Source organism: Gopherus flavomarginatus, chromosome 3, assembly GCF_025201925.1.
Source record: "Gopherus flavomarginatus isolate rGopFla2 chromosome 3, rGopFla2.mat.asm, whole genome shotgun sequence".
Lineage (NCBI taxonomy): Eukaryota > Metazoa > Chordata > Testudines > Testudinidae > Gopherus > Gopherus flavomarginatus.
The window spans coordinates 229,381,434-229,408,651 of record NC_066619.1 but is presented as its reverse complement, the minus strand read 5'-3'; the positions used below and the strand labels follow the sequence as shown (position 1 = coordinate 229,408,651).

At 39.7% G+C, this 27,218-nt stretch overlaps 1 protein-coding gene across 5 annotated transcripts in view; it reads left to right on the top strand.

Annotated features, from left to right (window-relative positions):
* Positions 1-27,218, top strand: part of TUSC3 (tumor suppressor candidate 3) — a 498,607-nt gene that overhangs the window by 152,843 nt on the left and 318,546 nt on the right. For all 5 annotated transcript variants that reach the window (XR_007773580.1, XR_007773581.1, XM_050947920.1 and 2 more), the window contains one exon: positions 13,901-13,990. Coding sequence is in view for 3 of the 5 variants with exons in the window: in XM_050947920.1 (XP_050803877.1) it covers positions 13,901-13,990 (90 nt within the window). In the remaining 2 variants the exon portion in view is untranslated. The remainder of the gene's footprint in view (positions 1-13,900; positions 13,991-27,218) is intronic.

Below are 27,218 nucleotides of genomic sequence, written 5' to 3'. Positions count from 1 at the left end.
TTAGAATAACAGTAGAACATAATTATATATGCCTTATTTTGTTTGTTAGCACATAGTCTGCAGGTTCTGACTCAGTAGAAGTTGAGTGGCTTGTTATCAGAAGTCCAATTAGATTTTATTTGATTGATTTGTTCTATAATAACTGTATACACCTACGACCACTCCAGGTTTTGCTTTTGTTTCCCATCTCTTTTTGTTTTAATTGGAGAATGACAAATAAGTAGGATTTTTTTTTTTAACATTTCAGTTAGGGGAGAGGGGGGAAAACAACAACACAGAAATTAGTAATTCCAGTGACAACCAGCAAATGGCAAAAAATAAAACATGATCATAGTTTTTAATAAAACATTGCCTGGCACACACAAGGGCTTTCAGAGCCACTGAGGTTGCCTACAGTGCAATGTAAGCCATTGGTCAGTGGAACTCAAGTCAACTTACCTTGAGTTAGAAAACCCAGGGCTTCAGTGTTTACACTGAGTGTTAACCCTAAGTTAAGAATTTCTAACCTGAACTTGAGGCTCTGGCATCCCCACTGCAATGCTTAGAGCTGAGTCAAACCAACCATATCCCAGACTCCCTAGCATCCACCTGAAATGTATTCACTCTAGCCCTTTGACCACGGTGCACTGTGGGAAAACCAGACTGTCCACTCTGCACATTACAGCAAGCTTGAACAGCCTACCAACACATTCTGCTGAGCAGTCGTTTTTGGTTAATGTCAGCTACCAGAGCCAGAAACATGGAGTCACTTTCTGAAGAATTTATCTTGCTTGTGTGTTCATTCCTGTGTCAGGAAATGGGCAGAGCTTCTGTGAAATGCTGATGAACATTTCAGCAGCATTTTCTGATCCACCAGAGGCACCTGACACAACTTATGAGGGAGCAGGAGGAGGAGAAGGCAGAGGAAGAGGAATACTGAAACTGGCTGATGCTTCTCAATATAATTGGTACAGTCTCTGATGCCCCCTGTGTATACCATGCTTCTGGAGCAGAGCCACAAGCATAGACTGGTGGGATCATATCATCACGCAGACCTGGAATGACCAACAGTGGGTCTACAACTTTTGCATGAAGAAAGCTACATTTCTGGAGATTTGTGAGCAGCTTGTCATGACCCATTAGCACGAAGACACAAGCATGAGGCCACCTCTGCCAGTCCAGAAGCCATCCTCTAGCCGTATGCAAGCTGTTGCAGATCACTTTGATGTGGGAAAGTCAACTGTGGGTAAAGTGGTTGTGGAGGTTTCTGAGGCAATTAGGTGTGTGGTTTACCCCAAGTGGCAGGCATAAAAGACATGCCTGAAGTAATTGCCAGCTTTGAGAGAATGAGGTTTCCAAACTGCTCTGGGGCCGTTGATGGGACTTGTGTGCCCATAGTTTGCCCTCCTCAAGGAGCACAGAAACTGCAAGAATGCTGCTCCAATGTTACGCAGGCCCTTGAGAACCACAGGGTGTAATTTATGAACATCTCCATAGGTTGCACTGGAAAAGTGCATAATGCCAGGGTTTTTCACTGATCAGGAGTCTACATACATGGACAAGCTGAGACACTATTCCCACCAAATTACATTGTCATAAATGGAGTTACTGACCACACCATTATTCCCCCTTTTGCCTTGGTTTTAAAACCATACCCTGATTTTAGAGGCCCTGGCAAAAGATGGTTTAATTACACTCTCAGCAGGTGCAGAATAGTTGTTGAATGTGCTTTTGGCAGATTGAAATCCCATTTAAGATGTTTACAGACCTATTTGGATGCCAGTGTCATCAATGCTGTCTGCATCACTATGGTTTTCTGTGCTCTTCACAGTGTTTGTGAAGCCAAAGGTGAACCATTTCCCCGTGAATGGAGCTATGATAGTGAGTGTCCTCTGAGTGGATACTCTCAGGCACAAATTGCACTGCACAACGGGACCTGGATGCCCCCAGGCAACAGGAGACAGGGATGCTTTGTGCTCCTTCATTATGGACTTGCATGGCTCAATGGAAGAAGAAAAATCGCACCTTTATGAATGTCTTCGTGGGGGGTATGGGGACTCATTGTGTGGAGGAGTAGAGTGCTTGGGGATGTGTGTGTAGGGGGGTTAGTGCCATGCAATGTATTTAAGAATGGCCTGGCCACTTACAAAATAGGGGTTGGGAGGTTATTCACAGTAAGGACTGATGTAAGGAAGTGATTGAAGTATGAATTTTTATAGGTAATTATATTGAGGGATAATTTTTGCATACTAATTCCTAATTGTCCCTAATCATGTGTTTACCTTTATTATTTTGAATACACATCATATGATGTGAAGCAGTCGGAGAAATAAATTTTCTGGATTAAATAAAAGAAAAACTTTATAAACGTTTTAGAAAAGTACAATATTTACCCATTCCCAGGCAGGCCATTACCACACCAAAATCCCAGTAACAACGGAACCTTACAGAAAATAAAAACATAAATAAAAACCCAAAGTGCATGAAAAAGTGCAAACAGTGAAACCATGTACAAGACACAGGCCCCCTACTGTGGCATGTCCCCAGGCCAACTATTCTCAGAGACAATGCGTCAGGGAGGCATGCAGGGTTAGGTGCCCCCCAGCAGCCAGCCTGGGTGGGGAGTGAAAGGGGCGGACAGGGAGGAGACCCGTGGGGAAGTCACGAGTCCTTCCGTTTAGCTTGTGACACTCCAGTATGGGGAGGCACCAGTCGTCTATGCCTGTTCTCCTTTCCCTTCTTTTCCCAATTTGCCATGTATGTGGTACTGCGGGAGGAAGGTCAATATGGAGGGCTGCATGGGGCAAAGCTGCCCTGCCCAGACACTCATGGGGCCCAATTGCATGGGCTACCCAGCCATGGAGTCTTCCAAGCTGCTTCTGGACTGCCCCACAGGGTAGCATGCAAGGGACTCAAGCTGTGTCGTGTGAGGCAGCAGGAGCTGTTATTTGTGCAGTCATTAGTGATATGAGCCACTCATTATTTCTGCTGAACTCTGTCCCGCTCCCTTATGCGCCGTTCCTGTTCCTGGAACTATGAAGCAAATGCCTGCTCCATGCTGAAACCCTGTCCTCGTGCTGTGCAGCCAACCTGAGCCTTTCCTCTTGCCTTGCATCATGCTGTCCCTCTGGCTTTGGTACTGGACCTGCTTCTTGGCCCTCTCCAAAACGTCAACCATAAATTCATCATGGAAACATTTCCTCTTGGAACAGTCCATGAAGCTATATTGGCCCATTTCTGCTTCAGAGTGGGCAAGCTGAGGAAGTACTGCAGCCATCAAAGGTTGAGGGGCCTGGAACAGGACAAAACACAGCAGGTTATTGTCTCAAATAGCTTACTGCAGCAACTCAGAAAAAAATAATTGTGGAATTTCAAGGACATAAAATGATACTTTTACAAACTGAACTTTAATATATTGCAAAAAGGGTATGACAGAGCACAGAAGCTCCCTGGACACTGCCTGGTTAATCACAATGAAAGAATTGCAGGCCCAATGGTAAGTTAAAAAATGCAAAACTGCATTTTTTTATTTTAGAAGATTGCAAAACTACTTAGGTTTGGGGGGGGGCAGAGCTGGGGGAGACTTCTGTCAGTTGCACTGTTATAAAAGTTTTTTGTATGATTTCAGGCCTTCCACATTTTGGAGGACATAACGGTGCTTGTGATGCCCAACTGGCAAAGGGAGATGTTATTCCAAGCTGCTGGTGGGAAACCTGCAGGGTATGCAAGTGAAGAATTCAAACATATAGTGACTGAACAGCATAGCTATGAGTGATGTGGTATAATCAGCTACCAAGGTGACCCTGAAAATATGCCCTTCCGTGAAATATGACTACCTATCTGGAGTTCCTGCTTCAGAAAAAAATTATCAGCACTCAGCTGTCAGCCCAGGATTGGGTCAGAATTCATGAGGGAATCAACAGGATGATGTGTTAGCTTCTACATGTCTTAACCTGTTATGACTACATGTAAACATGTTGAAATCCAAAGCCTTCCTCCTCCTCACCTTCAGCACATTGCTGGACAAAATTTCAAACCATAATCATATTTGGAACAAATGATTTTGTCACCTCCTGCTGCATGGACTACCTGTAACTGAAATGGACTAGATTTATGAATGCAGCATATTTCCGCAAACACACTCACAGAGTTCACTGTTTGCAGGCAGCTCAATAGACTGTAGATGTTTACAAAGGCACCTATCTACAGGCATGACAATGTTTTATTATTTTTAAGAAACTGCAATGGCCCTAGCAAAAATCTGTCTTTCTGGTAAAAATACACTTTAATGATGTTTACTATTTTCATGTCCCAGTCACCATTTTGAACTCCATGTGGTGGGGATGGGGATGGGGGTGGGTGCAGACAGGCTGCTGGCATACAGTCTGCCATTAGTGGATACATGCTGCTAGCTGGTGAGTCTCAGAACTTTTGCACTGGTTCATAGAGTGGAAATCCCTCCCATTACTCTATTATAAACATAAAAATGGAGCCAGAAATTTACTGAGCTCAGAAGTGGCTTCTGTCCAGTCTGTATCTGTTGCAGGCTCTGCAATGTGCTGTTCCTTTGTGGGGAGAGGCGGATTAGATCAGCTCCTCTCGGTATGTACCCAGAATCCTCTGCTGCTGGCTCACATCAGTCCCTGTGCAGATTTTCTGGTACTCAGTCTTGAGCCACTTAATCTGCTCCTTGCACTGGTCACCGGTCCAGTAAATTTGAAAAACTTCCAGCTTCTTCATTATTTGCTAGTATGCATAGTCATTTCTGTTGCTCCTAATAAAGTCCACAGTTTTGCTGGCCTTGCACCAGAGATCAGGCTGTGCTCCCATGACCATGAAGCAGCACAATTTGCAAAAGACTTCTTCTGTTCAATTTCCATTGCAAACATGAAGACTTTCTGGTGGTGTTTGTAGCTCAGTGGTCAGAAGACAATGGAGGGGTTAATGCTGGCTCGCTGAGTGGCTGCAGTACACCAAGAGTGGTTGCTTCCATTTTCAGCAGAGTAGATTTAAGATTCTTGGCATAGAGATGGCCAAGGAAGTTGGCCCATGGGATGGTGGGATACATTTTGCAGACTCTCAGGACCTGAGTCAAGCAGGGCTGTGTCTACACTGAAAAGTGATAGGGCTCGAACCTTGGATCAGAACTTGACCGGGACATAGACCTTGCATGTATGCAGGGTTCTGGGACCCTGGGTCCAAGCCCTGGGTTAGCATGATTTGTGAATGAAAGGAGGGTTAGGCTTGAGCCTAACTTTGGCAATTAATTGATCTTTGATTATTAGTGATGGGATGTTAGCTGGTGTGAGATCTGAGTTACTACAGAGAATTCTTTCCTGGGTGCTGGCTGGTGAGTCTTGCCCATATGCTCAGGGTTTAAGTGATCACCATATTTGGGGTCAGGAAGGAATTTTCCTCCAGGGCAGATTGGCAGAGGCCCTGGAGGTTTTTCACCTTCCTCTGCAGCATGGGGCACAGGTCACTTGCTGGAGGATTCTCTGCACCTTGAGGTCTTTAACCCACGATTTGAGGACTTCAGTAACTCAGACATAGGTTAGAGGTTTGTTCCAGGAGCGGGTGGGTAAGATTCTGTGGCCTGCATTGTGCAGGAGGTCAGACTAGATGATCATAATGGTCCCTTCTGACCTTAAAGTCTATGAGTCTATGAGCCTGAGTGTGAGCCCAATCTGACATTGCAGTGTAGAAATATCTTATGAAGTGCTGGTAAGAGAGCTCATACACTGTAAATGAGCTACCCTTTGCTTGTGCACCACAACTCTCTGGCCTTGAACTATCTCTCCTCTACTGCAGCCGCTTATGAGTGGTTAACTACTACTTAGAAATTGAGTACGGCCCTTGCAACTGCATAGCTTTTATAGCTTCCATGAGAGACAGGGGCAAATTTGAGCTGAATAGAACTGATGGCTTTTCTGAAAACAGAATAGTTGTAAAATTAGTTTGTAAATTATTGAATATAGAAGAAATTAGAAGATAATACCTTGATGCATCTGAGTCACCCCTTGATTTAAATTATTACCTTTTAAAAATAAACACAAATGCTATGAACACTTGTATTTCTCAAAGTTCATGAATACATCATTATATTTTATTATTCCTGTGCTATTGATGGCACCAGTATCTGCAGTATTCTGTTTGTTCTTAACCTACTAGGGACTCTAATGAGTTGCTTTGTATTGTGTAAGCACACAAGAATTTTAATTAACTTCAAAAGGCACAGAAATTGGTCTTTCAAGCCTGTGGCAGTTTTTAATAACCTCATAGATAGTTGGTACTTTTTACAGTGCTACTTGTTAAACATAGCCAGTGCCTCTTGTACAAAGTGACACAGCAGGCCTAAATTATGTGGCAAAACCCCCAAAATATGTGGGAGGGCCGAGAATAGAAGAAAAACTCTACTTACAATCCCTAACAGCCTGCTTCTGCTATAGACCTTCTTCCTCTCTCTGTCAAGCCAAACGGGGTGGGCTTGGATACACTCAATGAAGCCACACCAGGTGCATAAGTATAACCAGTTTTATTGCCAAAGTATAATAAGCTTCCCAGTCTTCATGCGTTACTAAATACATTCTTTCAAGGAAGCAAGCAAGAATCAATGCTTACACTCCTCCAGCTATGAACAGTCACGGACCCTCCAGCCTTGTGACTGAGGGCTCGTAGCAGGTGCTGCTCCAGTGTAGGGAATTCCTGGGCACTCACAAGGCCTAAGTCCGCAGGTGAAACTGTTTTTCTAAAGCAATCCTCATAGCCATTTTTATCACCATCTCCTTCTAAGGGGGGGGGCATATTCACACACAAGCAGGCTCTGGCAGGAGACACTGCTGCTCTCTATTCCCACACTCAACACTCTCTGGCCTTCTATATCTCTTTACTTGTTTATTCAGTCAAGTGGCTGCAAGCCAGCCCCGCCTGTCAAAGCCAGTTCACTATAGCTCCCCCTGAACTATGCTGTAACAACAGCCCAAGGTAACTTGTGGTCAGCCCCAACAATATCACAGACCAAGCTAGCTCAGCCTGCCAAGCTCCCAAGGGGAGAGGAGTTTCCTGAGAGTCCAAAATGGGCAGGGCTATGCCTAAGGCAGCTGCTGGGAAAGTTTGCCAAAGCAGAGTCCCAGGTCTGCTGGAGCTTAGTATAGGTACGTTCCCAGCTGACCAGCTCTTAGAGCCTTCAAGGGAAAAACAGCCTACTCTGATCTACTTCTACTCTTGCTAAACTGCCCTGGTTCTATTTTGACAGAGCTCCTAAGATGCACAGGAGGCAGACATTTTGCATACAAATTGTTCCACAGATGGACGAGAATGCAAATATAAATATGTAAGACAAATCACAAATTACTGTGTTATTCAGTGGGAGGGAGAAACCTGGAAAGCTATAATTCTGGCACAGACCTATGAATGATAGTGGAGAGTAAATTAGATAAACCCTTAGGATTTTCAAACACACCTATCTGTAAGATTGTATAGCCATATAGAAACAAAGAGGCCAATGTGATTTGGAGCTGCATAATCAGAAGTATCAAATATAAATGTATAATATTTATAAACATTAGAGGTGTGCTTGGAATATAGTATTTTGTTTGGCATTTATATGCTTCAAACTTTGTAAAATATACAGCGATAAAAAGAATTTAGTGACACGGGTTGTGGCAGTAATGGGATGAATATAAAGGGCAAAATGAGCCTGAATATCAAGGAAAAAATTACTGAAAGAGAGATCCATACGCGTATTGAAAGGTCAGCTAAGGGAAGGGTGGAAGCCCTGTCTTTGAGACATTTAAACCTAGACTGGACAAAAAGCCCTAAAAAATATACTGTAGAAAACAAAGCTACATTGATAAGAGACTTGATGTCTTTTCCATCTCAAATTTCCATGATACAGTTTCACAGTGAAACCATTTTATGCTTACATTTATCTTTATCAGATTTTTCACTCATTGCTTCAGATTTATACATGAATGTTTAAAACTACTTATTCAATAGGATAAGCACATTAAGCATCCTGGGTGTTGTAAAATATTCTAGACATTCTAACATTGGAGTCAAATTTTAAGTTGCCATGGCTTGCCTGTGCAAGCCAAAGTTCCCTGCTTGGTGAAGAAAAAGTGAAGGAAAAGTGATATTTTAGTTTATACAGAAAGAAGACCTGGTAAGCTTGTACAGTATTCTGCTATACATTGTTCTCCTGAGATTCATGACCCTTATTGTGTTGTTTCTGATGTTGTATAATAGCCCAGTGCTGCCTCCTTTTTGTGAACATACGTCAAGGCCACAAGATTTAATTATTTCAAAAGTCTGGCTTTGACCCCCCAATAATGCTTTTGCCAAGATTTATATTTGTAGGCTATGCATCCATTTTCACTAGAAATGGTCTGTGAAGTGAGACTTTGCATAGTCCACACCAGACTCTGGATCATCTTTCCTGGTTATTTGTCAGATTCAGCCCTTGCTGGGTAACAGAGAAACATTCTGAATCATTCAACTCTTAAATTAAACCAGTACTGTGTCAACTTAGTTTTTATTAAGAAAGAATAAATTTTAATTTTAATTGGAAATAAAACAGATAGAAAGAAACAAAACATGCACATTCGTCCATTGGAATCTGTTCAGGGTGTGGATACCCCTTGAGTGGCTCTTTTCCGTCCTGCATGCACCACCTTCTTCCTCATTTGGATCCCATAGAAGGCATTCTAAAGGCCTGGATACACACTGAGGGAGGGGGTGGAGACCAGGTATACCAGGGGAAGAGTGAGCAGGCTAGGAGGCCGGCCATGGGAATGGATAATCCAGAGCATAGTACATTGAAATGTAAATTTCATTATTGAGAGAGGCCATTTGGGTGAACCATCATTTTATTAATATTGCCTCATTTGACAAATTTTAGTTAAGTTATTGCAAATAAGTTGGTCTACATTTGAAGAAAAAATTACCTTATGGACTTCTTTCTGTTGGAAATTACTACATTGTGAGGAGGTATATTTCTGTATTTATATAACAGTTAACAAGGACTAGAGATCTGTGGTTTAGCTTTCAGTTGAGAGATTTGTTCAGAAAAATTTAATATATTAAAAAATATATTACTCTGTATAAATTAAATTATATTGTCCTCCAATGTCTTTCTCGCCCCCCTTTTGTGTTCTTATCTTCAATCTCTACTTCCTTGTTATCTTCATATCTTAAAAACATCTGCTAGCTCCTGCATGACTCATCAGAGGAATCGCAATAGAAATCCCTCAGCAGGATGCATTAACAAGACATGAAAATAACTGTTGATTCTCTTTCTTCAGCAATAGAAACATAGTACCCGCCCTGACTTCAACGTCTGATACAGAGAGGTGCTGAGCACTGGAAACTGGATTAAGTCCTGTTAGGACTTAATTAATAACAATAAACTTTGGCTTGATATACATTTACATCTACAATTTGATAAAATATTTGAAAAAGCCCTTCACATAGCTAAGAATATTAGCAAAAATGTGGCTCTTATTTATTTTGGCTAAACATTTTTTAAAGTGTATTATGTTCTGTTACGACTCTCCTGAACCAGTCTTATATTTTAAGGGCCTGATCCTGCATGTTTTTAACTTTAAGTACTGTGAGTAGCACTGATGAAGTCAGTTACGGAGTGAGGGTCTAACTCTTTGATGAGCTTGCTGCTTTAATTCTTGTAGAATGTTATTATGTCCCCTTATTTAATCATTGTCATTCAGCCAAGCTGTGCATACTTAGGTCATGTGCGGAATGTCCATGCTGAGAACATAGGAGACATGTTTAGACTTTGCTGTTTTCTTGTTAGTGCAGAATTGCTCCTTGGATTATCTTCTTTTTATATAGCATCAGTGATTACTGATATGACAATGACTTTTATTCTATAGATTCTGAAGCATTGCCTTCTGCAAGAAGTAATGCACTTTATTACCTTTTTTCTTAGATTCCAAGCATAACTTCACAAGTCCCTTCCTATAGGGAATTTTGTTTTTCTATAGACTCCATCATAGTTCTTTGTCACAGGTATGTTAATCAGAGTTCCATAGGAGATGTATCTAATTATTTCTGAAAATAGGGATGGAGCTTTCTTTCAGGAACATTTGTGGTGGCAACTCTTTCCATGGCATTGCGTAAACCTGGAATCAAAGATATGTGCTAAGCATTTGCCTAAAATATGTTGTACTAGGTAAGAGACTGAGGTGACTTGAAGAAAACTTGTATATTCTAAGGGCTTGTGTACACTTACAGCACTATAGCATTGCAGCAGTGCTACTGGTAGCACTTAGTGAAGACACTGCCTACGCTGATGATAGAGCTACTTCTGTCAGTGTAGGTTCTCCATCTCCCTGAGAGACGGCAGCTATGTTGACAGGAGAAGCACTCCCATTGATATAGCACAATCAACACTTGAGGTTAGGTCGGTATGTGACACTACACCCCATATTTGTCATAGTAATATTATGATATGATTATGGTATAATTATGATGCATATTATACAAGACGGGTCATCTAAGGTGTCATTGGAAAGTTATGATTTGCTGAATGATTATTCTGTGTGAATGCATGTATCATATTTGTATCTGAAGTTATAAATATTGACTATGTATTTCTTATATCTGTATTTCAAATGTGACGCCCACTAGGCAAAATGCTTCCAGCTTAGATGGCTGGTTATGAAGGACTATTCAGAGTAATGGGCCATTAGGAAAAAACAGTAGGCATTAGAAGAAGCTTATCCCCACCAGGTGAGCCTTCCTGAGAATGCTCCAGACAGCCTATAAGTAAAGGCTGAATTTTCCATACCCCTGAGCAATATAGTTATACTGATATTTTTTAATGTACACTAGGCCTAAGAGGTGTAAGAAATTTACAATGAGCCCCTTCTACTGACATGGAATCATAGAAATGTAGCATTGGAAGGGATCTTGATAAGTCATCTACTCTAGTCCCCTGGGGTTTTGTCTAACTTGTTCTTAAAAATCTTCAATGATGGAGATTCTACAGCCTCCTTAGATAATTTGTTACAGTGCTTACCTACCCTGTCAGTTAGGAATTTTTTTCCTAATATCTAACCAATTTTTTTCTTGCCTAAATTTAAGCCTATTACTTCTGTCCTGTCCTCAGTGGATAAAAAGAACAATGTATCACTCTATTCTTTATAACAACATTTTACGTACTTGAAGACTATTATCATGTCCGTCCTAAGTCTTCTCTTCTCCAGACTAAACAAACACGTTCTCATGTTTTCTAGACCTTCAATCATCTTTATTGCTCTCCTCTGGATTTCTTTTGATTTGTCCACACCTTTCCCAAAGTGTGGTTTCCAGAAATGGACACAATACTCTACTTGAGGCCTTATCAGTGCTGAGTATAGTGGAAGAATTACTTCTTGTGTCTTGCTCCTGCTCTTACACCTGAGAATGATGTTCACTTTTTTTCAGCAGTATTACATTGTTGACTCATATTTAGTTTGTGATCCATAATAACTCCCAGATTCTTTTCTGCAGTACTCCCTCCTAGGTTTTTATTTCTCATTTTGTATTTATGTGATTGATTATTCCTTCCTAAGTAGAGTACTTTGCATTTGTCCTTATCGAATTTAATCCTATTTATTTCAGACCATTTCTCCAGTTTTTCAAGATCATTTTGAAATCTAATCCTGTCCTCCAAAGTGCTTGCAACCCCTTCCAGCTCGGTATTGTCCATAAACTTTATAAGTGTACTCTCTGTGCTATTATGCAAATCATTTATGAAGATATTGAATAGAACCAGAGCCAGGATTGATCCCTGTGGGACTCCACTCAATATGCCACTTCAAGTTGACTGTGAACTATTGATAACTATTTTCAGAGTGTGGTTTTCGAACCAATTGTGCACTCACTTTATGGTAGGTTTGTCTAAGCTATATTTCTGTAGTTTTTTTTATGAGACAGTCATGTGCGACAGTATCAAAGGCCTTACTAAAGTCAAGATATAACACATGTATTACTTCCCCCCCACCCCTGCAAGGCTTGCTAGGTGTCAGAAAGGGATATTAGGTTGGTTTGACCTGATTTATTCTTGACAAATCCATGTTGACTGTTACTTATCCCCTTAGTATCTTCTAGGTGCTTACAACTTGGTTGTTTAAGTAGTTGTTCCATTATCTTTCCAGGTACCAAAGTTAATTTGACTTGTCTGTATTTCCCTGGGTTATCCTTTCCCCCCTCTTATAGCTAGATACTATATTTGCCTTTTTCAATAGGGCCTGCTGACTTTAAGACATCCAGCTTGTCTAAATAATTCTTAACTTGTTCTTTCCCTATTTTAGCCTCAGATCCTACCCCATTTGCACTGATGTTCACTATGTTAGTAGTCAGATCACTGCTAAGCTTTTTGGTGAAAAGCTGACACAAAAGAGGCATTTAACATTTGGCCATTGCTGCATTTTCTGTTATTGTCTTTACCTCCTCACTGAGTAATGGGCCTCCTCTGTCTTCCTTTTGCTTCCAATGTATTTGTAAAATATTTTCTTGTTATATTTTATGCCTCTAGCTAGTTTCATCTTGTTTTGTGCCTTGCCCTTTCTAGTTTTGTCCCTACATGCATATGTTTTTTTTAAATACTGACTTCATAATTTGACCTAATTTCCACTTTTTGTATGACTCTTTTTTGAGTCTCAGATCATTGAAGATCTCCTGGTTAAGCCAGAGTCATCTCCCTATTTGTCAAATGTAGGACAGGCTCTGACCTAGTCACCTTCTCCATTTTCTGTAATTACAAGTTGTCTGGAATACATTCCAAGAACTTGTTGGAAAATCTGTGCTCTGATGTGTTATTTTCCCAACACATGTCTGGGTAGCTGGATTGCCCTATCACCACCAAGTCCTCTGCTTTGGATGATTTTCTAAGTTGTTTTAAAAAAGCCTCATCCACCTCTTTGTCCTGGTTAGGTGGTCTGTAGTAGAGCCCTATGATGACATCACTCTTGTTTTTTTACCTCTTTTATCCTTACCCAGAGACTTTCAACAGGTCTGCCTCTCACTTATATCTCGATCTCAGTGAAGGTATATACATCATTGATATACAAGGCAACACCTCCTCCGTTTATTCCCTGCCTGTCCTTCCTGAACAAGTTGTACCCTTCTATACCAATATTTTACCCATGCAAATTATCCCAACAAGTCTCTCTGATGCCAATGATGTTGTAATTCTAATTATTTGCTAGAATTTATAGTTCTTCCTGTTTATTCCCCATACTTCTTCCATTATTATACAGCATCAAAGATATTCATTAGATTTTCCCACAATATTCTCCTCCATATTGTCTTTCCTTTTTCCCTACTATAATTGCCCATTTTCCTTCCCCAGACTGTGACCTTTCATCTCCCTGTTCTGGAATTTCCTGTGTGCTTTTGTCTCCTGCTCCCATCAAACTTACTTTAAAGCCTCCCTCACTGGGTTAGCCAGTCTGTATCAGAGAGATTCTTCCCATTCCTGGCCAGGTGGCCCCTATCTCTGCTCAGCAGTCCTTCTTCTTGGAAAAGCATCTCATGGTCAAGGAACCTGATGCTTTCCTAGTGACATGCACATTCTCTGTGTACAACCATATATATGTGGCAAAGTAAGACTATTAGATATGCAATTTTCTAAAGCTCTGTTTTGGTCTGAATCTGATCCTATTGAAGTCAATGGGAGTTTCTGCCATTGACTTTACTGTGAGCAGAATTATACCGTCATGGAACACTTCTGAAAATCCTATCTTAAGCTTCTAATAGCTGCAACTGTTTTGTCTGGACGATAAGGAGTTGTCAATTTTAAATTGACATGCCCAGCGAAACAAACCTATTCAGTTTCAGTTCCCAAAAGAAAATTAGGTCCAGTGAATTTAATATACACTTTTGTCTTCTAATTTCATATTTTTTCCTGTTTTTTCAGTGTGTTGTATTTGCTATGACTTCTGGTCAAATGTGGAATCATATCCGGGGACCTCCATATGCTCATAAGAATCCTCATAATGGACAAGTGGTGAGTGAATTTTTTCCATCAATATCTAAATTGACTTGATTGCCACAGAGTTCTGCAAATCTAAAGTACAGTGGGAAAATGGATCAGGATCACAATTCAGGAAACGTGAACACTGCCTATTGTGGAGTTTAACAGTTAGATTTTCAAAAGCACTCTGCACCCAACAGCTCCCATTTGGACACTTAACTAAGTAGCTGTGTCTTCAAAATATCTTAGCTTCTATTTGTGCATCTAAGCAAAATGGTTGGATTTCCAGAGGCACTCAACACCAAGCAGCTCCTGCTGATCACAGATAAATACATGATATGCTTTTTTGTTGGGATGTGCTAAGTAATAAGATTAAAATGTAAACAGGTCTGAACTTTCACTTATTCTTCAAGCTCAGCTCAGAAAACTGTCAACTTCCTATGAGCTGAGGGCTGCCACCATTTTTGCTATGTATCCCTGCTACTGTTGTCAGAAAAAAATTGCTCATAGGAGAGGGAAAACAAATTTCCAGACGACTCCCCAACATGCACAGTGATTTGCTGAGAAGGGGGAGCAAAGCTCCCGTGACTTCACCTTTGAGAAGGTGCCAACAGGTGGTGAAAAGATGGCTCAGGTTATTATCCATCATTTTGAGTATTTGTCACTGCCAAAGCATCAGAGTGGAAGCTTACAAGGCTTGCAAAAACTTTGGCAAACATCCACCTTTTTTCCTACTTAATGGAACTTCTAACCATTTTCAAGTTTTCCCATTGCTAGTTCACCTTGCCTGTTGTTTAGGCCTAAAAGAATAAATCCACTCTATTTCATTTGATGCTTCATATCCTAATTGGAGTAGCAGAAAGTGATGGCTTGAATTTGATTACTGACCCACAGTGTACCTGGATTATAGCAGGAGATTGATGATATAAAATGTCGTGATTCAGTCTGCTGCTTTGTTATGCAGAACTAGGTCCAATAAAGTGATAAATACTGTGACAAAGTTCCTCCTCTACCTTGGTGGGTCCTGCGCTTATTGGCAGATTTGCTCACCTCAGTGATCTCCCCCACAGTCTGGATCAACTCCTCCTGTGTCTGATCAGGAGTTGGGAGGTTTGAGGGGAACCCAGGCCCACCCTCTACTCCAGGTTCCAGCCCAGGGCCCTATGGATTTGCAGCTGTCTATAGTGCCTCTTGTAACAGCTACACCTCCCTGGGCTACTTCCCCAAGGCCTCCTCCAAACACCTTTATCCTCACCACAGGACCTTCCTCCTGGTGTCTGATAATGCTTGTACTCCTTAGTCCTCCAGCAGCACACCCTCTCACTCTCAGCTCCTTGTGTCTCTTGCTCCCAGCTCCTCACACGCACTTCCTCTCCTCTGGCTCCTCCCCATCTGACTGGAAAGAGCTCCTTTTAAAACCCAGGTGCTCTGATTAGCCTGCCTTAATTGGCTGCAGGTGTTCTAATCAGCCTGTCTGCCTTAATTGGTTCTAACAAGTTCCTGACTACTCTAGTTCAGCCCCTGCTCTGGTCACTCAGGGAACAGAAAACTACTCACCCAGTGACCAGTATATTTGTCGTCTACCGGACTCCTGCACCCCACTGGCCTGAGTCTTTCACAATACTGTCAGTAAAAAGTTGTGATTAGAGGGGTTTAGAATTTTTCATTAGTGTCTTGGAGTATTTAATGTATAATGTCCTCCTACAGAGTGACAGAAAGGTGAAAGATGGCAGAGAAAAGACTCTGTCCTAAACAATTTCTTCATATCTAGTTTCATATACATCATCCTTCTTAAAGACTCATTTCCGCTGTGCCGCCTACAGTGAAGCTAATTGACTTTTATTAAAAAAAAATGCTGACGTTATTCCACTTCCCATAAATTTTGTCAACTCAACTGTCTTCAGAGTGTGAGCTCCTTAGACTAGGGTCTGTCCCTTCTTGAGTATCTGGGAAGCTGGAATGTGAGTCAAGAGACCAAGATTCTATTCCCAACTCTGTCGCTGACCTGTTGTGTTACTTTCAGCAAGTCACTTCCTCTTTCAGTGCCTCTCTCCCACCTCTCACCCTTCGTCCATATTCTTTATTTAGACTGTAGGCTCTTTGAGGCCATGACTGTCTCATTATGATTTTATAAAATGCTTAACACAAATAATGTTTTAGTTTCTGAGAAGTCAAGAAGGATTTGGACACAGGCTACTATTGGTCTAGCTTGTGAACTATTGAGCAATGTAATTAGAGGTCAAAGCAAATTTCAGTTCATAACTAGTAGGTAGATCATCATTTTCAGAAGTCTGATATAGGACTTATTAAACTAGAAGTTTAGTGATATTCAATATACCTGGGCATATTTTACTGTTTTTTTTTCAGATAGTAGTATTGTACATTTTTTAATGTCACACCCTCAAGACTTTAGTTACATATCTTTTAAGTTGGAGTCATAACAAATGTATACAGTGGCTTTTCTGTTATATTTATATGGCATCTTTGTTAATTCATAATAGCACTACTTGGTACTTTATCACAATTTTTAATCTATACATCTTTATTATGTTTGCGAACATGAGTAAGCAACATTATCCTTGGACACATGAGAGATATGGATAGGTTACATCCCAATTTTTTTAAATGATGTGTCCAAATTTGTTATCACCTTTGTGTATATAATACACTGGATGCATAAGTATGACCCAACTGTGTGCGCATATCTGTATCAGTTGTTGCATGCACACTCTTGAAAAGGCATATAAAGGCATAGTAGTTTTAATGTGAGATTTAAATCCTCTACATGATTGAAGGGATTATCTGCTTTTGTGGCTGGAATCCAGGTTGATGCATAGTGCATGTTTTCACAAGTCCTGCTTAACCTGAGATGCACCATGCTTTTAAAGAGACAGCATTCTAACTTAGAGTCCTCTATGGATACAAAATTAGTTTCCACATCTGATCCACTGTCTGCAAACATGGATATCTGTGTATTTGTAGGGCTCTATCTTTATGTCAACTGTATGTTTATAAGGCCAAAATATTTACTGCTGATGGTTGAGATATTGTTGAGCTGCACTAGCCAGATGTTGTGGGTCTGACCATCTGTGGGATCAAGTTGGATTTTTTTTCCACTTGGGACCAAATTGGCAGGGTGTTGGGGGAGAGGGAGCTGTTCACCTTCTTTGCAGCATCATGGAGGCACAGTTTCAGGTTAAAAGGAGTATGAATAGTGATTTTTAAGGTTAGAAAGACATATAGAAATGTTTGGTGTATCTCAGCTTGAAGCTGGTGTTCTGTGCAGATAAAAGCTGAAAGAGCCAGCTCCCAGAGAGAAGTCATAGAATCATAGGTTATTAGGGTTGGAAGGGACCTCAAGAGATCATCTAGTCCAACCCCCTGCTCAAAGCAGGACCAATCTCCAAATGGCCTCCTCAAGGATTGAGTTTATAACCCTGGGTTTAGCAGGCCAATGCTCAAACCACTGAGCCATCCTTCCTGCCCAAAATATTGGAGATATACCTATCTCCTAGAACTGGAAGGGACTTCAAAAGGTCATTGAGTCCAGCCCCCTGCCTTCACTAGCAGGACCAAGTATTGATTTTTGCCCCAGCTCCCTAAGCGACCCCTCAAGGATTGAGCTCACAACCCTGGGTTTAGCAGGCCAATGTTCAAACCACTGAGCTATCCCTCCCCTCTGAGAGGCCAAGGATGTGGCTGGTGGACCTTTTTTGCCTGTGAAGTAATGGGGAAATCTTAAGTCTTTGCAGACTGAGGTACCTGCATTCTGCCTTGTTGGAGAAGAGTTTGCAGATTCAGAGATGAACTGAGTGTTAGAGGTAAGGCTGAAGAGGACCAACCCTGAATTATTGGTTATATGGTATCAGGCCATTTAACCCCTCTCTGGACTCAGTTAAATGCAGGGAGATAGTACAAGTTCAGCTAATAAAGTTACAGCCGGTTTTAAATCCATCTCTCTGTTTTGTTCACTTGCCTGTCCTGATCAACGGTAAATATTGGCACCCATTTCACTTTCCACCTATAATAGGTGTTTGTCCAGTTTTGATGGAACTGCTTGATTTTTGTGCTCATGTATTCACTCTGACTCATGAGAGAGGCTACAGGATGAAATATAAGATATTGAAGACTACATCCTAAATTATTATCAGTGATGTCCCTTCGCTGTAAACTTGTCTAAGTCTGATAAAAGGGATGGTTACTACATACGTGCTTTAAATCCCAAGGATTGCGTTATAGATAATTATAATAGAACACATTTTCCTGCCCTTCTTTCCTCATTCAACCAAACTCCTCTTGAATCTGTACAGCTTTTTCTAGTTACCCTTTCATAGCACCCTACTGGTCTGTAAATACAAATACTTGATATATTTTTTGAAAACTGACTTCTGTTTACTTTTAAACAAAACAAGTTTTAGTAAATTGAATGTACGTGTAAATTAGCATAGTACAACATAATGTAAAGGAAATAAATAACTAGAGCTGTGTGATGCTGGGATTGTTTTGCAAGTTTATTTGGCACAATTTAGATGTTGTCTAGTCTGGCACCAGACAAGTGCTAATGGTCCACTTAACAGTATGATACATCAAAACACCACTCATTATCAGATTGCTTAAGAAGAGTATACAAATACCACAAAGACATGGGGTGTAAAATGAATATTTTTGTAACGGAAACAATTTTGCTCTGTTCATTTTATTCAGTGAATCCAAAGATTTATCAAGGATGCATCCTTTACCTTAGACAACTTCATTTTACTTCGTACAAACAAAACTTTCGACATCTCTTGATCATTTTTAATTATTATAGGCTGCCTAGATGTTGTGAGGGAAAATACAGTGGGCTTACAACTTTGGCCAGGCTTTTAGGCCTAAACTTTGTATAAGCTTGTTTCTAGGCTGTGTTGATCTTTGGTTCAGCTTGTCTCTGTGTATAAGGGGGAGAGAGGAGGGGGACAGAGTGATGAAAGAGTGATGGAAAGTTGCTTCTGTGTGTCAAGAAGTAAAAGGAGTCACAGTGGAAAGTTACCAAAACGGAACAATGGCTTTGTGTGTATAAAGGGTATAAGAGTGATAAAGTCCCCAAGTAGCATAAGTTGCAGTGGCCAGGCTTATGAAATATATAACCACAATAGTTGTGTTAGAAAGGTCACTGACCGCAAAAGAACAGACAGTGAGTAACGGGGGGAGCCTAGTGGGCGAGACACTTATTTTTGCTTTTGTTCTATATTAATTTTGCAATGTATTCCAAATAAAGTAATTAATATGGAAGTATGTGTAATTTTGTCTGTGGTTTTAACCTTTATAAGCTGGCTAGAAATTTATGGAAGGCAGAGCAGCTTGCCTCTTGCGTGGGGCCATGCTGTCTCTCCCTGCATGTATGCTTGTATGAAGTAAAGGAGCCTCAGGCTGTCTGATCCAAAATCAACCATGTGGTTAATTTTCCACAACAATGTGGTATGTAGTTTAGCAGATTACAATCCCCTAGATGGAAGGATAATATATCACCTCAAAAATAGTTGAGTGTGTGTGCCTCAGAATCAATTGGAAGACAAAGACAGTTTCTGTTTCAAGCATGTTTTCTTATAGATTCCATCATTCCGAGACAGATTTATATGAAGGGCTGTTGCCTCAAGCAGTTTCTTTCTTTCTGTATACCTACAGGCAGCAGGTCTGAGAGCCATTGCTTCTTGTTTTCAATTTTCCATTTCATTACTGTAGCATGGTGTAGTTTGTAGTTATTATTCAAATGAATAAAAACTTTTTAAAAACTTGTTTCTTTAGTCCATGCTATTTCAGATCAGCAGTTCTCTGTATATTTATCGGTTCAGTCATGGATTTTTTTTCTGGCTCTGGGCCAGTTCATTGGGGTTAACCCTCCATCTAACTTATGTGATTCCATGATAGTTGGAACTGCTTGAAGCCATGACTAATAGCTGCCCATGAGAGTCAATTAAAAAAAATTGCAATATCTGTGATGGACCAAATTACCTGTTTCTTTAAACGCCTCTGGAGAGGCATATTCGGACTTTACCTTAGTCATGACTAAGCATTGGTTGAGGCAATCCTTAATGCAGGTTTTAAGAGTCCAGCTGATGAGGACTGTTTCTTTCCTTTATTTGATCACTTCCATGTTTATTTCATATATCCAAAGCTATGTGATTTGGAATAGAGGCAAAACTGTTATCAGATAAGTTTACAAAATCAGTTGCATTCTAACCCCATTTTAAATCCTTCATAACTTCCTAAATCTTCACCTTTCAGGCTGAAATTTTCCAGGCTTCTTGTCTGACAAAGATGGCTTTGGAAGGAAAGGGTACGGTGTGGAGGTGGGATTATGAACAAAATTTGTCGTGAGTTTTAAAAACAAGGAAAGTGAGGGAAGAAATAATTTCTCCCCTGTGTTTGTAACATAGCCCTGTTGGCACAGCTGCTGCAAGTAAAAAGCCCAAAAAGCCCAACAAAGTCACTTCATTGTCCTTCAGATCTCTCTCTGATGCTGTCTAATGGGCATCTACACTGACACAGTCACCGCTTTTACAAAACTCTGATAAATCTTGTACAAAGTATGCCTTGTGAGGTCTCATTGGAAAAGTTGTAATCTCCTGAGTATTATTATCTGGTTATACTGTGTATATTGACATTGTGTGTGGACTTATGAGATTTTGCTATATGTTTGGTACTCAAACGTGTTGTGGGTCTGAGATATGCCCTCAGGTCAGCTCCTCAGAAGTAAAAAGTGACCTGTAAACAAGAGCCTCATTTCCAAAGACGCCTCAAATGGCACATGCACAGAATGTGCAAGCAAAATTTTGCATTTCGTATAAAGAACTGATGTCAAAGTATGTATATCATGGAACTGCTTGACCCCATGACACAGGATTTTTCCAGCAAAAAGGGTCAAGATATAAAGAGGGAGAACAAAGGCCACCTGTCACTTCTTTCCTACCCCATCTCTAGACTGGTCAATTCTTATGGGAAACTATTTGGGCAATCGAGAAACTTATATAAAACTAGCAGATTTAACATCCCTGCTATCATTTTGGAATACGTACTTTGATCCAACTGTAATGTCTTTTATTTGATTTAACATTTTAGTAACTCTCATTTCTTTTTCTTAGTTAATACATCTTTACTTAGTTTGCTAAAGGATTCACTGCAGTGTTGTCTTTGGAGTAAGGTCCTAAGCATCCATTGACCTGGGTAAGTGACTGACCCTCTAGCGCTGGAAGAACCTAATGTGTGGTAATTTTTGGTTTTAATAACCTGTCATCACAGAAGTCCAGTTTGTCTGGGTGGCAATATGGACTGGAGTGTCTAAGAGGACTATCTGTGGCTCCACTTTTAAGGTTGTATAGCGATCCAGGAGCACAGATTTGTCTGGTTAAATCTAATTATAGAATATACCACCAAGGGTGGGTGTGTCTTCCCCATTTTTTCAGTCTGTGAGATTGGCCCTCTCAGCTGTAATCCAGACCAAGCATGATGACACCGTCCTTAAAACTCTCCTTTGCCATGGCACTACAAAGAAAAATGGGCAGGCAGCTGGGCTGTTAAGACCATTGCCTGTCATGCTGACCATTTTTATCTCATTGCTTCCTTGTGCTCCTCCATCTATTTGTAACCACCTGTTGCCTTTTGTCTTATATTTTGATTGTAAGATCTTAGGGCAGGTATGATTTTTTTTATTATGTATTTATACAGTGCCTAGTGGAATGGGATCATGACTGCAGCGCCTCGGTGCTTCTGCGAATCAGATAATTAAAATAATAAATTTTGGTATGAAAATAGACTGTGCTATTACTTATTTGAGTGGCAGGATTGTGGCCTATGTTTTCAAATCCAAAGCTGTTTCTCAGAGAAATAAGTGTACAGCATTATAAATTATATTTTTGAAGTCTTGTTTCAGTATGTTTATTACATAGAATCACTCTATTTTATATTTTGCATATGACCTGCCTTCTAACAGTCTTCAAATTAAAATGTGGTTTTCTGAGTCCTGGATGTACTTTGTTTAAATACCATCAGACTCTGAGTCAGAAGTATGTACAGAATTTATAACTGTATCTTACTGATTTAAATATCTAATTAGAAATTTGTTACTGAAATGATACATACAAGTAAATGGAAAATTGAGCTTTTCCAGAACCTTGGAAATCAAAAGTATGTGTTCCTTGATGACATGTTAACAAAGAGGATCTTCTGTAAAGACCCCTCTTCTGATTTCCAAATGTTGCCACGTGTTTTAATCAGGGTGGATTTGATTTAAATCTAATCGTGGTTTTCTGCATAAAGGTGCTTTCTTGTTGGTTGTTATAACTTTGATACATATTTTCACAACTCAGAGATAGATGTAGGTTTCGTTTTTAGAAGGTACACACTATACATTTTTAAACAGTGATTTATTTTGAAAATGTTTCAGATTAGTTTTACAGCTATATCAGAAAATGAATGATTGTTTTGAGTTATTTCATTTACCAAAGGTAATTGAAAGCAGATATTTATGAAGTCACTGGATGGTGAACTATCTCCAGTTCAACAGGTTAATGATTAATATTTGGAGGATTTTCTTGCCATGATGTATTAGAAGGAGAATATCATCAGACAGACATTTTAAATTGTTTTAACTAAAACAACATTAAATAGTCTGTAATTTTTTCTTCAACAGCAAACATAATATTTTAACAAAACAAGCATATGTCCCTCACTTCTCATATTTATCTCCAGACCTCTTTTCCTTGTCCAGATCTCTTCCATCCCCGACAATCTTCTATTAATTTAACTTTTTGACACTTTGAACTTTTAGAGAGGTAAGGGATTGACTCTGTGTACACAAATTTGCAGTGGGACAATAGAGTTGAGGTCTGTTATTTTTCTATATATTATTTATTTATTTAAAAACATTTTTGCTGTTAACAAGCATGTTACCTCTGGGGAGACAAATCCATAGTTTGAGAACTGCAAAACTAAACATCTCTGATGGTGTATTCTAGACTGAGCACTGAGTCCCATTGAGTAGATAGAAAGATTAACCTAAGTAATCAATACAGAAGCCTGTGGAACCCCATAAAATTGAGTCCCTAATCCATGAACAATTGGAACTCATTTACAAAACTTTTCTTAAACATTACATGAATATATTGTCTCATAGTATAGAATTAGAATTTTTAATCTCTATTCCATGATGAGATATCTTTGAGCTATAATGTATCTTAATTAAAACTATCTTTAAATAGGTTTTTTCCTCAAAAAGCATTTTATCAAAAAAATCTGATCTAAATAAAAAATCCATTTTTTTATTAAATCATTGATTTTTATCCACCTGGTTTTAACTCAGTTGTTTCCCTCTGTAAAACAGAAGGTAGCATAAATTAGAATTTTTTCAGTCATAATGCACTCTCTTATCTTCCTCTGGATGGGTATAATATGGGTGTCCACGACAGCTACCAAAGTAATGCAGTTCATAACTACTTATAAACTGTTACTTGCCTCACATATCACCATAGCAGATTCATTGTACTTGTCATTATTTAAAATGACAACTTCATTTCTCCTTCTTAAATTCCTATCTTTAAAGAGACTAAGAATTTTGTCTGCTTCACTGAAAAGCACTATTTACCTTGCCAATAGCTTTCCTTAGTATCATCACAACTGTCTTTAGCTCACCTATTATCCTTACAGTACGAAGCTTGCCTCCCCAAAGTACTCTAATTCTGTACACATTATTTTGTATGACATTTTTCAACCATCTTTTAGTGACTTTAAGACTATGATCATAATGTAGAACATAATGTAGAATGTAGAACTACCCTCACTTAATTGTTGTGATTTATTATTAGAAACTTTCTCAAACTTTTCTGTTGTGTTATTGAATATTTCTGAAAGTAAATGTTAAGGACCTGTTTGTGTGACCCTTGCTCACTTTGGGTAGTACTTTTTATTTTTATTTTTTTAATAGTCACACTGCTTTCAACTTATTCTAGTATTTGGTCTTATATAAGGGTGGAGGAACCTAGTCAGCAATGTCTACTGTAGAAAATAAAACCATAGATTAGGTGTCTTCTTGTGGTACTTCCTTCAGTGGCTGTTCAGTTGTGCTTTTCAGTTCTGTTTTGAGAGCCTCCCAATGAGTCATTTGGGGTCATTCACACTAGTCTTTTGTCTTGGCAAGTGTTCTCTACATCAGTGTTCCATTTTTGGAGCTCCTCTGTCCCTTTTGCCACAATAATTTTTTTTTTTAGAATTGGATGCAGATCTGTGTGACATTCAGCTCTGTAACTATTTTATCTGAATTAGATGGTGCCATCAGGTGTTTTATTGGTGTCTGATTAAGAATGGTCCATGGATGAGCATTAGCTGTCTGAAGGTCAGTAAGAGATGGTGAGTTTGTTTCAGGTCTCTTAATTAAGGGTGTACGCTTGCCAGTGATTATGTGATTTTATAATATTGTAATATTATTAGATTTTAAGCTGCTTTTATATAATCATATAATAGGAGTAGCTGGACTGATTTCATTTATATATGTCGAGGAGATTTTGACTTTTCTGTGGTTTGGAAGCAACTTATACCATTATCCTTGTATTTGTTGCTTCAAAATTAGTCTTCTGCAATGTACCCTACATGAGACGACACCTTAAAACTATTTGGAACCTTAGTGTAGTGCAGAATTGGGCAGCCCACCCTTGTTCTGAAGCAGTCTGGATTTGTGATCTTCATAGCAGACTGTAAAGTCCATGAATTTTCTTGTGTGTGGGGAGGATTGAGAGATCTGGAAAGAAAGTGAATGACGGTGGAATGTGATTATTTTATTGTCAGATGGTGGTTTTCTTACACGGCTTGATGCTGTTGTGAATTGGTTATCAGTAGGTATTTTGTAAGACATATATATTTTAAAAGGTTGTTAATGTTTTTAAAGCATAAAAGTTCATGGATAGGTTCATCAATGACTATTAGTCAAGATGGTCACGGACTCAACCCCATGCTTTGAGCATCCCTAAACCTATAGCTGTCAGTAGCTGGGACTGGGTGACAGGATAGCTCACTCGACATTTCCTTGTTCTTGTCATTCCCTCTGAAGCACTTGGTACTAGCCACTGTAAGAAGACCGGATATTGGGTTAGATGGACCATTGGTCTGACCCAGTATGGCTGTTCTTATGTTCTTAGGATAGAATTTGGCCTTGGGGTTGCAGTTTATGTCCATTTACTAAACCCCTAAAATATAACACCTTACAAAAGTGGATCAAATGTAAATATATGTTCAATTACAGTGTTCTTTATTCAAACATTTCTCTCTGTATATCTTCAAAAATTCTGTAACCACTGATCTTTATTCTTGCACAGTACCTAAATTATCACTTTTCAAAGAGGAATGCCAACAATGGCATTCGGTAATCTGTATGTTCCTGAAATTAGGTGAAAATATTCAGAGTTTCTCTGAAGACTTTTACTGTTAGGCAATGAAGAATCAAGTAGTGTGTATCACAATATTTTTAGAGTATCTGGACTGTTACATTCATCAGTAGCTAAGCAGGGGTGAAATGTTATTTGTGACAACGCATTCTTAAGTATTGTTTGACATAGCTTTTTCATAGGATTCTAATTAAAATAAATTGAATTGGTGCTTTGAACCATTTCAAAGAATTACTTGGCTTGAAAGAAAAAGCCAATTATAATAGATCATATTGCTTTTTTGCCTTCCACATATGTGTATTAATGTTTGAAGCATATAAAATACAGTTCAACATCATTACATTCTAAATACATAGCTGTACACCGGATTTAATTATAACAGTATCAGAATATAAAATCAGTCCTGCCTCTGGCAGTGTAAAAGGGTAGCAACTTGTGAGCACCTCCTTGGCCACTGCCTGTGGCTGGTGGGAGAACCTGGGCCCACCCACTACTTTGGGTCCCAATCTAGGGACCCTATGACTAGCAGCCACCTGCTGCTTCCTTCACTACTGTCTATTGCAGCATTCCCTGCATTGTTTCCGACTCTGTCCCAACAGCTCCTTGGGTCCCTGGCCGGTTCCCTGTTTAAAGAGGGTGTCTCCCAGGCTTTCTTGCCCAGAGAGTCCATAACAATCCCTGCCCTGTTCGCTCAGGACTCTTTCTCACAGGTGCCTTCACTTGGTGAGCTTCTAACAAGTCTCTGGCCCTTCTTGTCAGGGCTCTTTCTCTTAGGCCTCTGTGCCTGGAGAGCTTCACAGTCCTTCCCCTGCCTAGGCAGAGTCTGTCTCCAGTCTCTGTACCTCTGGAATCTCCCAGCCTGCAACTGCTCTGTCCAGTTGCTGCAACTTCCTCAGCCAGACAGGAACAGCATCCTTCCCCTGCTGGCTCCAGCCAGCAACCAAGCTGTCCAGACCCTGTAATTCCATTTATATGAGCCTTCTAACTTCCGATCAACAGCTTCCTCTGCAGGCCACTTGGAAGACCTCACTCTACTGCCTTTTTGGGGGGTCAGGGTATGGTAGGACTGCAGGGCCTTCTGGAGGGTATCAAAGGGCCTGGTACATTCCATCACATACAGTGTTTGCAATGTACAATTATAAATTTTAGGTTGATACGGACACGTTTTGCTACCTTATTCATAAATAAAGATTATAGAGTGTGTTATCTTAACTTGCAAACTTAGCATCCAATTTTGCAATCCTTGCTCAGGTTCAATTATTATTTATATTCTAGTAGTTCTTAGGGGGATCAAGTCCCATTGTCATGTTCTCTGAGTAGTCCTATTTAATTCCAGAGCATTGAATCCTGGATTTTGGCAATTGGTTGGTCTTTTTCTTTTTTTCTTGAGTTACAGTTTCTTGCAGAAACTGTTTTAAGAATGGAGGGATCAAGTATATAAATTACTTTACTGGTGATAAAATATTGTGCTTTGTTATAAGTAAGAAGTTGAGGATTTTTGGTTCTGTCTGTGTACAATAAATTGAATTTTCAATGTCCACCAAAGCAGTGTTTATGATGAAGTTACTGTTAGTAAAGGCTTTTGCAACACTCCAGTTATAAACCTGTATTCTGATTGGAGCAAGAAAACTTTAGAAATCAGATTCAGTATGTAAGATTTAAACTAACAGAAGACAATGTCTCTGCATTTTAACGGTTATTTTAGGAAATCAGCATGCAGACAAGCAGGCATCCATTATATGTAATGTAGTACAGGAAGAAAATGTAAAATTAACCTTTGTGAGAAGTCTGCTGCCTTTTTCTTTATTGTCTTCTAGAAGGGTCATTGTAAAGGGCATTTCAATAACGCA